This window comes from Chroicocephalus ridibundus, chromosome 4 (assembly GCF_963924245.1).
Source record: "Chroicocephalus ridibundus chromosome 4, bChrRid1.1, whole genome shotgun sequence".
NCBI lineage: Eukaryota > Metazoa > Chordata > Aves > Charadriiformes > Laridae > Chroicocephalus > Chroicocephalus ridibundus.
In genome coordinates this window covers 43655295-43667436 of record NC_086287.1, presented here as the reverse complement: position 1 = coordinate 43667436, position 12142 = coordinate 43655295, and the positions used below count along the sequence as shown (strand labels likewise).

The window sequence follows — 12142 nt, the reverse complement described above, 5'->3', positions numbered from 1 at the left end:
GGAACTGTAAGAGTCTCGCTTCTTACTGACTTTTGCATTTTGTTCCCTTACCTTATCAGATATCATATGACACCTTTCTCAAAAAAGAAACACAGCATATGCTGTGACAAGTTTAGAGCTATACATGCAGTGACGAGCCAAGAGACTGTCTGGCAGCAAGCTGTTGCCAAACAGAATGTGTAAGAGCAAACCAGCCTGTCTTTGCACACTATCTAAGGCTAGCTGGATTCTTCTTTTCTATTAAATTGCCAGTTAAAAACAAAAAACAAACACTCATGGGACTCCAGTAATCTTCAAAATTTTCATTTCACTATGTCATTTGACCACTAGATTCAAAAGTTATTTTGAGGGAAGCGTAGAGACTGATAACACAGACGGAATAATCACCTAAACCTGATGCCTTTATACAATCAAGGCAAAGCAGATTAACCTCTTGGTAGGTCATGTAAATTACAAGACATCATTTTAAGTGGATTTGTATTTCTAATTATTGCACAATGACAACATAATAGAAAAGGTGACCAAATCATAAAGATAAGAAATGGAGAAACAAACACAAATTACTTCTCACCCCACCTCAGTTGTTTCTTTTAACTTGGAAGTACAACCAAAACCAGATTAGCTGCTGATAATTCCACAAAACTTGTTTAGCATAAATTTCATTTATTAAAAATATTAATCTTGGCACCTAAATCCTATTTGTAGGCTATATATCAGAAATTAATATTTTAAAATTATCATTTTAGGTAACCTTTTTGAAAACAGCCATTCAAACCATTAAATACAAGGCTTCCACAGAACATTATTATTACCTCATCACCTTTTGTAGCTTCTGAGCCTGATGTAGCCGCTACTGTTGTCAAACTAGATTTTTCTCTCAATCTTTTCACTGTGTCAAACATCTAGGAATAGATATTTAGATGTTAAAAATAAAATGCAACTTGGCTCTTACGAAAATATAGACAGGATTAAAGCTCTTGATATTTAGTTTTACATTATTTTCAGGTTTTCAAATGGATGAAACCAACAGCCATACTCATAAATAACAAAAATATTTAACTGAGACCGTATGTGCACTCCCGTAGCACTGCTGTGTCTGCATCCTAAACCTGATGAGCGCTGCTCATTCTTCCAGCGCTAATACAGCTAAGCAGCTAAAGCATTTGTACATCAGAAGAATGGACAGAGACTGCTAGCTTATTTCAACTAGGTGAGATGTGGATCATCCCATGAAAATAGTCATTAAAATAACATAAAAGCGTATACATCTGTAACAGAAAGCTTTCCAGCATGTACCAAATTAGTTGAAAGAGCCTTCAATTTTTATTTACTGTTTTCTCCAGCTATCTTTACTTTAATAAGCATCTTGGAGTTTTGATAATATTAAATATTCTACATTTACTATAGGTATCATTAAAAAGTTAAATATACTTTTAAAACTACATTTTTACTTTCGCCCTTCGAATTTTAGAAGTATAACTTCTCAAAAAGTCTATCAAACCTGCCTCCCTAATGTACCAGGATAGTCCAATTTCAGTAGCCAAGGATAGTTTTGGAACGCTACTATGGATTCTTACCCTCTTTTCCAAAAGCACTGTCTTCTATGTTTGCCACCTAAAACAACAAGCCACCTAAAACAAGAAGCCCAAAACGGAACAGGACAGTAATACTCCTGCTAAGCAGAAGCAGCAGCCTCCTACATTAGAGGAGGTGTCACTGGTCTAGAAGTTTTTCCCATCTCTTACTGGGTAAGAACAGGGAGTTGGATTCAAGAAACCTCATCTCGTCTGGGGGGAATAAAATGTTCCAATATATTAAGCTTCTCAAGAAATCATTGCAGCTGTGAACACTGGGTTATATGTAGGAATCATAACATCTTTCATAAATGCTTTTTAAGTTACTAAAATCAGATCATACTTATCTCCTTGTGTACCTGCAGTATCCAATTGACTGTGTCCTTCTGTGCCTCTAACTGAGGAACTCTCTTTAATTTTTCCAGAAGCATTAACACATTCACAGCGTTCAAGGCCGAGCTTCCCATTCCTTTACAAAGGCGGAAAAAAAAAAAAAAAAAAAAAAAAATAGAAAAGCATGGGTCTTCAGGGGAAAAAATCTCTCAACATTTTAATGTATTTACAATCATGGACTTTAAAACAGAAATGGAACTACAAATGTTGTGTTCATGTATGTGTGTTATATAATTGGCAATGTTTTAATTTCATCTGTTTATTCCAGTTAAATGCGACATAATCTTTTCCCCTTGTAGATCAATAGTTTTTGCTACTTTCAAAAGCAGAAGAACAGACAAACCCAGATTTCCCTTTTGCTTCAAAGAGAAGCAGTGAAGTTCTTATAGATTACCTAAGCTTGCTAACAGCTCAGTGTGCACAAGTTTATTTCTATCACAAAAACTATTATAATTACAGTAATTATTTGCTTTCTCACACTTTGGTAACAGTTTATAATGTTTTAGGCCATTCTCGCTAACACAAGCATGCTTTAAAATTGAGACCATTCTCTTTATTATATTTCTTTTGCAGCGCTTTCCATTTGAAATGAATTTGCACATTTTTAGAAATGAGACAAATACATTACAAAAATGTTTTTGTTTGTTTTTAAATAACTTCTCAGAAAGAGTTTTCTCACAAAAACACTGTTTATTTTTGCATCCCTTATGTATCAATAGGGCTTTGGTTTCTCTGGTTATGCAAAATTCAAGCTGGCAAAGAAATTCTTTAACGTCTCAATTGTAATTACTTTCAGTGTATTCCTACAGGTGACATGAAGCTTCTTAAACATGTTCAGTGTGATGATAATACTTCTTGCTCAACAATAAGAAAAAATAAAATTTGAAAAAGCGAAATGGCAGTGTTTTTCAAACTCAGTGACACCTCTTTAGACAAGATTTTAGAAAAACTAAATAAAGGCAGTTCAGCAGCTTTACGTATTTATTTATGTAGGAGGTATTTAAAAGACGTGTAGATGTGATGCTTAGGGGCATGTTTTAGTTCTGAACTTGGCAGTGCTAGGTTAAGAGCTGAACTCAAAGGTCTTTTCCAACATAAACGATTCTATGATTTTAGTTCATAATTCTTATCTCTCTTTCATCTCTCAAGTGACAATAAATGTTTAGTTTGATAATGGATTTTTTTTATTTATTTGTTCTTACACAGTGAAGGAGAAACTCTAGATAAGGTGGAAGATTATTTAGAAAATGTAGATTCCAACTCCCACTCACGAGTCTTGCACGTAAGATTAGGAAATTCTCTGTAGGGATTTGGAAAATTAAAGAAAAAGAAAAAAAGCACACTTCATATCCACTAAGTTTTGCTTCTGTTATCACTACCATAGTAAAAGACTTTAACTTGCAGGTAAATGCATAACTGTACAGCTCAGGAGTACAAAAGATTGAGACAGTTCACTTAAAACCACTCTCATTTTTCAAGGAGTTCTTAGTTTCCACGTCAATAACGTTCTTGCAAAGCAAGAACCATTTTCAGCTACCTAATGCTAGTATTACTTCATTTCTTTCACAGGAAGAGAAGCACATCTCCTCTTCAACATATCTGGCAATTTGGAACAAAGAAAGCTAGTCCAAACCTGGTTTCTTGGTTATTTAAAAACAAAACAAACAAAAAAAAAAAACCAAACCCAAAAAAAAACCCAAACACCAACCAAACACGTCACAACTTTAGCAAGTTTTAATTCTGTAGCAAAAATAAATCCCTTCTAACTAAAATCACCGAATACTTTTCTAGTTTATTTTTGTCCTGACAAAATCAAGTTAGCCTAATTTGCTCTGCCCGTTTAAACAAAATGAAACATACGTGTTGCTTTGTGATAAAAATCAAAGGTTACTTCTTCTTCTGGAGACTTCTGTAACTGCTGCTTCTCTTCTAGTAGCCCTAAAGAAAGGAGATGAAGCACCTACAGAAAGAGAAAAACAGTAAATCTCATTCACTGTTAGAGGTCTGGAAAACTGGCATATAAAATAAGGATGTTTAAGATAGTTCTGTACTATATGCTGATTATATCTATGATGAAACACAGAAATAAGAAAAAGTGCAGAGATCATACATGAAAAGTGAAACAACTATATACAGTATAATTTTCCTGCATATTACTTGTACTAAAATTAAAAAACTTGCACACATTTTACATTAATAACATATGAATCTTGTCATTTTGCGGATACAGATCTATGAATATTTGGTTAATTCCATAATCCAAAGATTAGCAGCTAAGGGAAGGCAATTAAATAATCCATGCACTCTAATTAAGAAAACTGATTAACTCAACCAGTCTGTAAATTCAGGTCCTAATCCTATAAATATTTAAAAAAAAAAAAAAAAAGAAAAAAATACTTCAACAATGTCAGTAATTCCTTTTTTTAAAGCATAAAGTCACTGTGGTAAAATCAAATGTTTTAAATACTTTAAAAAATAAATTATTTCATGACTGAGGCCCCAGAGACATTTACATATTTGGAAATTTCACAGCTTACAAGATGAAGCAACTCCAATTTCCCTAAGATGATCAACGGGTTACTTACTTGCACATGAATTTTCAAGTAAAAGATGAAGTAAGGAGAATTACATACTGAAACAGCTTCAGTGATGAGGAAACATGGGGAGAAAAGCAAAATAGAAGACTGAAGAATATTCCCGATTTAACACTATTGTGTTTCACATTTCTATTTTACAGTGGAGACAAATAATTAGAAATATTTTCTTTTTTGGTAAGATTTATAAGAACAGGTTTGGGGACAAAAAGTAAATTCTTACCATTCAAAATTAAAGTTTATCTTTACACATTTTGATCTTATCACGAGCGGTTAACATGGTCAACACAAGAATGACCATAGGAAGAAAACCAGCGCTAACCATACCATTTGGATCATAGCTTCAGTCCACAAGTGAGTTTCCAGTTCCACTGCTCTCTGTAGAATAGTCCGCAGTATGTGCATCATAACGTCACAGTTCAGAATCCTCACCACGTTGCTGAATGCAGGACTGAAGTCTGGAGGAGGAGGTGGTGGCAATGCTAGAAAACGGTCACGTGCAAATATATTAACAAGCTGGCATCTCAACAAAGGTTGCAAGCAAAAAGTCGAGAGCACAAACATACTAATTCCAGTGAAAGAACAGCTAGACCTTTAAATTAATAAAAACACACTCGAACACAATTGCTCACTTAAGTCAACTTTTATCTTCAGCAAAACTAAGTACTTTTAGTAAGTTCTTATATAAAACATATGCAAACTAGGGTAAACAATCAATCACAAGTACTTAGTTATATCTGTAAATACAAATACTTTGCACTGCCTGATCATTTGTGTATCACTAATAAACATATAGTGTTTGTGTTTTGCAGCAAATTTAAAGTTTTCAAGTAGTTAAACAAGAGTGAGAAGTGGAACTTCCAGAGCGTGGTGTCTCACACTAGTGTCCCATGCCTTATATGGCTCGAGCGCTAAATTTTTCCTGCTGTTGGGGCATTTTGATAGTTTCTAGCTATCTACATTTTCTGAGTGAATATTGAAACCATGTGATATGGTGTCTCACCCAGAAGCCAAGTACAATCTTGGCATCTACTAACAGCAGCTCAACTGACGCCACAGCCTCTCCCTACCTGGGAGCATTGACTTAACTCTTCTTTTGCTACCTGGATGCCTATTTTCAGAAAACTTCTATAAATGTAATGTCTGAAACCAACAATCTTTTGGCAATTTAGACTGAATGAATTATAAAAAGTTACTGAGGTAGCCACATAAAAGCATATGCACAAAGCATTTGCAACAAAATGGGTAGTCTTGGGGGAATACACATTAAGGTAAACCGTTACCTTTGTATTTTGGAACTGTATTGTCTGATTACATGAATGTGAGTGTCTGACAATTACATCTAAATATTTGCATTTTTAAAAAGTTCTACAAAATAAACATCCCTGCTAACATTAATTGCTGAAGTGAACAGGGGAAATAAAAAAAACTTAGGCACTATTGAAAAAAATCCATCAACTGTATAAAATAAACAGTGGAGGAAGAAACAAAAAGTAATCCAAAGATTTTTTTTTTTCCTCATTATTTTCCAGATGCCGTAATCTTCCACGTTACTTACAACTGAAGGAAATTAATTTTTTTCAGAGAGAATGTGATTTCTGATTTAACTGTGTCCCTCCTAAATGACAATGCCAATTTATTCTTTTTCAGTTCCAGGGTTTTTCAACTGAAAGGAAGCCAAAGCAAATAAAATTTACTCAGACTGAATTTTAACCAAGTATGTAGCCAAGAATGAAAATGCTGTAGTGCCCCTGATTGTACACAAAAATCAAAACAGGCTTTAGAGTAGAAAGCAAAGATTACGGTATTCAACTGGAAGGGCAACCTGGGAAGAGAAAAATAATTGTCTGTTGCAACTCACAAAAGCAGGTGATAGTTGCTTTTTTTAAGTTGTTTATTGTACTTAATTAGTTCAGCTTACAAAGTCTTCCTCAAATCAAGTCAGTTAGTGCTCATGACTTGAATGGGTAAAAGTAAACTCAAAGGGGAAATAACGTTTATGTTACGATAGAAACATGGGGCTTTATCGTTATCTGTATTTGCAGCTTCTAAAAAAGAAAATTTTGATTTATAAAACTTAAGCCTCAAGTCTCATACTTACAGAATGGATATGAGCACTAGTTCCTGCGGCAACCTCTTCTACACAGCATTATAATATCTTAACATTGTGCTAGAGAAACTACTCACAAAAATAAAGTTTTGCCTCCTAGTTACTCCACCATAACAACTAAGTTGTTCATTTTGTCAATGGGTACTACACCATGTTTATTTGTCTACACAGAAATTAAACTAAAAATTCCTAAAAAAGAGAAAAGAAATGTCAGGTTCTAATTAATTACAATTATTACAAATCACAACAAATTTAATATGAACTCGACTAACCACGATTAAGTCATAAGACACCTCCCAAAGTTCATTTTTATATGCACAACTACATATACTACTGAATTATCACATTTGTTGAGTTATCAGTTTCAAGTTTTTACCTTCATCTCTGTTTTCTTGTTTCCTTCTTTTCTTTTGTGTATGTTCAGCCTACAGAAAAAGCAATGTTGTATCAGCATCTCTACAGAAGTACGTAATGAAACAATAAGAAACATTAAACTCGAAACGTGGCAAGATACATAGTACTTGGTCGCATAACTAGAATCTTGTCTGAAATCTGTTCAACAATATTGCATTTTACATTTCAATTTGTAGTAGAGATAAATAATTGGACATACGTGCTTCCTCAATAAAAGTTATAAAAGCAAAGTTTGGGGTTTTCCCATTCAAAGATAATTCTTATCGTATTTTGTTCTTACCATAAACAGTTGACACAGTTAATACAGAAGTCATCCTAAGGAAAATACTAATGCAAACCACACCACGTCAATTTGTATTAACAATCTTAACTTCATTAGAAGTTTAGTTTTGAAGTTAACTGCATATACTCTTTACTGAATCGGTTTCTTTAGATTCCATTGATTCAGCAAAATTCTTTAGACATTGATAAGTATTTACTATTTCTTAACCTTTGAGAGTGAATCTTACACTGCTTACCTTGCTGTGCTGGGTCTTAGTATAGTGATAAAAGAACATATTGAACTCCTTCAAGCATTCATCTTTCAATTCATAAACTCCATGGCCAGACACACCCGGTTTCCTTACAGAGAGATATTTCATGACATGCAGATTAATAACTTATGTTCAGCACATCTTTGAATGTAAACAAACCAGTAACACCATTTATTTTCTAAGGAAACGCTAACAAGAAGAGGAACAGTGATGGCTGCTTCATTAACTTATAAAGAGCATAGAGTAAGTACAGTTATCAGTCTTTAATTTTCAAGACTGCTTACTACTGTAAATCCTACCCAGCAGCAAAATATTTGTAGTCTACACCATCTACAGTGCACCATATAGCTTCTGAGAGGTAAATGCTTTTTAACTTTATGGCTTAGAATTTCAGACATTCCATGTTATTGGATAAAATTCATTACTTGCTTTAACCAAAGTACAAAACAAGTAATACAAAGAGCTACTTTCCAGCCAGCGAGATTTTTTGAACCTTCCATATAATTCCCAAAGCAAAATTCCTAGGTACGCCTAGAGTTGCCCTTGATTAAACATAAACAAGTGAGCCACATGAAATTTAAAATAAGGTAAACTAAAATAATTAAAATTACAAGATATTTTTGTGACAAAAAGAGCAGACATTTGTACTAGTATTTCTCAACTGCTGCAATTGATTGTTCTATATTTGCATGTATATCTATGTCAAAAAAAAGAATTAACTCCCATCTGAAAGTTACAGCAAGTTCCCAACTAAATAACATCTAATGATTAGGTGGTAATCGTCCAAGGCACAACGACTTGTTAAGTTTCCTGACCATCTTTGAAATAAAGCGAGATCTGAAGATTTTCCCACCAGGACTTGAGATTACTAAACTCCTGAGACTCCTCAAACTGGATTTGAAGGAAGAGGCGGGCAACAGGAAAGAAGCAGCAGCTTTTGGATATTCCATACAGTTTTCTTTCCTATGCATATTTGAAAGCATATATATTTCAAGACAGCAAAATATTAGCTGAAGAGAGACTGTGCGGTACAACTTGCTTAACCCGTATAATCCAAGAGATCTTATTTCACGTTCAAGCTACTTACAAAATAATACTGTGAACTTACTTAAATGTAGCCACTCTATCAATTACATTCTCCAAGCCAGTTTCATTGTTCTCCTGGTAAAAAAAAAAAAAATTTAGTTTAGCATAAATATATAATGATTCAAATATATTCAGTATTATGCTAGGTGTAACAAAACTAGACATACAGATTTAGATCAACTCCCTAATTCATGAATTAATATATTTTGCCCACTGTTATTCAGAAAACAAATATTCATAATTGACAAGCTACAAGGAAGTACTAAAGACAGCTAATACTTTCATTTAATCATGTAATATTTTATATATAACAGAGCTGATCTCCAGAAACAGAGCAGTGCCTTACCCAACCTCAATAGAGGGAAAAACAGAGTTTTAGTCTCTTAAAACTGAGTGAATGTGGATCACCCATTATTGGTTTCTGATAATATTCCAATCTATTTAATTTACAATAAAAATTAAGTTTTTTGCATCGGTTGCCAGCCCTGAAAACTTGCACAGGCTATAAAAGTCTATTCCAGATCCCTCTCCTTTGCTTAAATTTTCAACAGTTGGAATAAAATGGCAGGGAAACCTGTGCTTTTGAATAGACCTGAACAATACTTGACTTCCAATGGATCCGCACAGGTTTAAGTGATCAAAACTACAGGATCAAATTGATTGATGGCACACAGAGCAGAATGGTATACATCTGCATGGTCCTACAGGGCCAAATGAGAAAATTATTTTAAAACTTTTCTTTTTGAATCTAGGAGAACTACAGCTGAATATTCTAAAAAATTCCACCTCTTCACCAAAAAGCACAATCCCCATACAAGCTTTTTCAGGTTAGACCATGCTTGAATCCATGGCATTTACCTTTACATCACGAAGGTGTGTAAGCCCCTTTGTCATCCTATTTTGTAATTCTGAAACCAATGTCTGAGCTTTATATCAAAAATAAAACGCTTACATGTAAAGATTTGGAAGTGAAAAAAGAAAAAGACGTACACAAAAAGTAAATAAACCAGGACTCACATTTTCAGGCAAGGACTTGGTAATTGCACTGTGAGCCATTGGTTCAATACATAACAGATGGATGATTTCTCTCATGGTAACATCTTCTTTTGTCACATTACTCACTCCAGGCACATATCTTTCCCCTACCAGAGTGAATCAAAAGGAGAAGAATGGCAAATATGTCAGTTATAAAGCAATTCTGAATTTTGCACAAAGGTAATGCTATTGCTGAGGTATTTAATTGTGTACGTTTGCATTTACCAGAAACTTATCCCAAGTGTCTGAGAGAAAAAATGTTTTTTTAGCCTAGCTTCCAAACAAAATGGGCTGAGATGGAGTTTCTCTTCATATTTTACATAATAGTCAATTATGAAGTTATCTAACAGCTTTTTACACTATGTAACCCTTACTGCTTCCAGCTGACAGACAACTGTGCTACTGAACCATCTATTTAAAACAGCCATTCTCCAGTACCCTCTCCATACCATCTATGTTAAAGAACGCCACCAAGCCTGTTTTGTCAAACTGTAATAATCCATTACTACAACAGCAGAGAGAAATGAAACTCACCCACAACGTAGATGAGAATCTGTAGCATCTCTTCTATTAACACATTACATTGTTTGATCAAATCCTACAAGAATTACAGAAATTAGGGTTTTTTTAATGAAAAAAAACAGGCAGGAGAATCTGTCATATAACACTGAGCTCAGCCTTCAGATGTACTACTTCGCTGAAGCACTGTACTGTAAGAAGAAACCTCCATTCTAACAAGCTAGAAAAAAATACTTGTGCTTGTAGAGGAGATATTCTGCAACTGAAGTGCAAGATTCGCATGCAGGAAAAGAAACAGCTAAAAACGCATCCCAAATAAAGGTTCAGATAAAAGTTCAAGCCTCAAGAAGCAGTACAACAATCCAAGAAACTTCCAGCCAAAATAAGAACACACAAAATGGCTTACAAGACATAGAAGTTTTATAGACAAGTCATTTACATGGATTTTTGTAGATGCCCTATGAATTAAAGGTCAAAGAGGGCAAAACCTGTTTGCTAATTTTGAGTAAGCCTCTACAAATTCCAAATGCAAAGTCATTTATCTAACCACTAGGTCCTGTGTTGACTGACTTTTAGTGTGATCATAAAAATGCAGTTACCAACAGTAGCTAGTTTTTCTTATTAATGTTCCATAAACTCAAACAAATTAACCAGCAGAAATACTTGGTACTTACCTGATCTTTGGTGGGCTTGAGTTTTTTGAAAGTATCAGCAAGCTCGTATCTCTGCAGTATCAGCAGGAGGAACTGGTTTGGATCCATAAGAGATGCACCTATCTATCAAAAAATCCAAACTATTATGAACATCAGTTACTACTACAGTTCTTCGTTCATTATGAAAAACACTCTTTTACCAAGAAAATTTTAAGAAATCATATAAATTTAATTAAAATTTAAAAAATTCCGTGAAAGTTTTGAGTCAAGCAAGCAAGCATTCAGAAAATCATACCTGAAGCATGATAATGTCTTTATCATACATCTCTTCTCTGCATTTAACATCTTGATAATAGAATACCTGAGAAACAGGAAAACAAAATTTAAGTAGAGAAGTAATGTAATGTAATGCACTATCAAATGTGCACCAGTTAATGTCTGAGGCTTTTTTAAATCATAGAGCTCCTTTATTGAGTAAGGGAAAGTCCTGTGTTTCTTTCAAAACAAATATGTACTTTAATGGAAAATAAAAATGTTGTTTTTTCACCTATCCAGAGAAAGTCTATGCCATACTTCTTCATACCCTCTTCCAAGACAACATAATTCTAATGGCTGCTACTGATCAAAGTCTAAACATCATCTTCCTCCTACCCATCTCTCAGAGAGACAATTCTACAGGTGGCTATCAATATTTTCTTTTACCAAAGGGTCCTGCGAAAGGTAAACACAGAAAATTTCTGCCATTAAAGAAAAAAAAAAAAAAGAAAAAAAAAGTGAAGCCAAAGCAGGCAAAATACAAGTACTTAAGGGTAGACTTTTACCTTTATTCTTGCAACAAAAAAAGCCCACAAGTATTATAAAATATTTGTTATGTCCAGTTATATGGCACTCAAGAGTTTAGCATGAAATCATTAAAATAGTTTAATTTTTGCATTTAATTATTACCACATGTCAGGAGATTCTTCTAACATTTTATGTTACAAGCAATAGCACTAACAGTACTTACACAGTGATTTCTTTACCAGATATGAAAGTAGTTTATAGTAGACATCAGTAACATCAACACCATTTCACAGTCAGAAACAGTCATAAGAGAGATGAAAATACTTGTCTAATATGGGGACACAAGCATTGATGAAGCTGCAGTCTAAATTCCCACCTAGAAGCCTTTCTATTTAGTGTAGGATTGACCCCCCAGTGACCTCTTTCTGCACTGGATGAAACCACCACT

General features: G+C 34.0%; 1 protein-coding gene across 2 annotated transcripts in view; it reads right to left on the bottom strand.

The window, feature by feature from the left end:
* The window catches only part of UBR1 (ubiquitin protein ligase E3 component n-recognin 1), a 67928-nt gene that overhangs the window by 23804 nt on the left and 31982 nt on the right, over window positions 1-12142 (bottom strand). For both annotated transcript variants that reach the window (XM_063331803.1, XM_063331805.1), the window contains exons 18-28: window positions 11207-11272; window positions 10933-11034; window positions 10274-10337; window positions 9722-9846; window positions 8727-8779; window positions 7604-7706; window positions 7048-7096; window positions 4889-5043; window positions 3828-3927; window positions 1934-2043; window positions 813-902 (exon numbers count right to left, since the gene is read on the bottom strand). In XM_063331803.1, coding sequence (XP_063187873.1) covers window positions 813-902; window positions 1934-2043; window positions 3828-3927; window positions 4889-5043; window positions 7048-7096; window positions 7604-7706; window positions 8727-8779; window positions 9722-9846; window positions 10274-10337; window positions 10933-11034; window positions 11207-11272 — 1017 coding nt within the window. The remainder of the gene's footprint in view (window positions 1-812; window positions 903-1933; window positions 2044-3827; window positions 3928-4888; window positions 5044-7047; window positions 7097-7603; window positions 7707-8726; window positions 8780-9721; window positions 9847-10273; window positions 10338-10932; window positions 11035-11206; window positions 11273-12142) is intronic.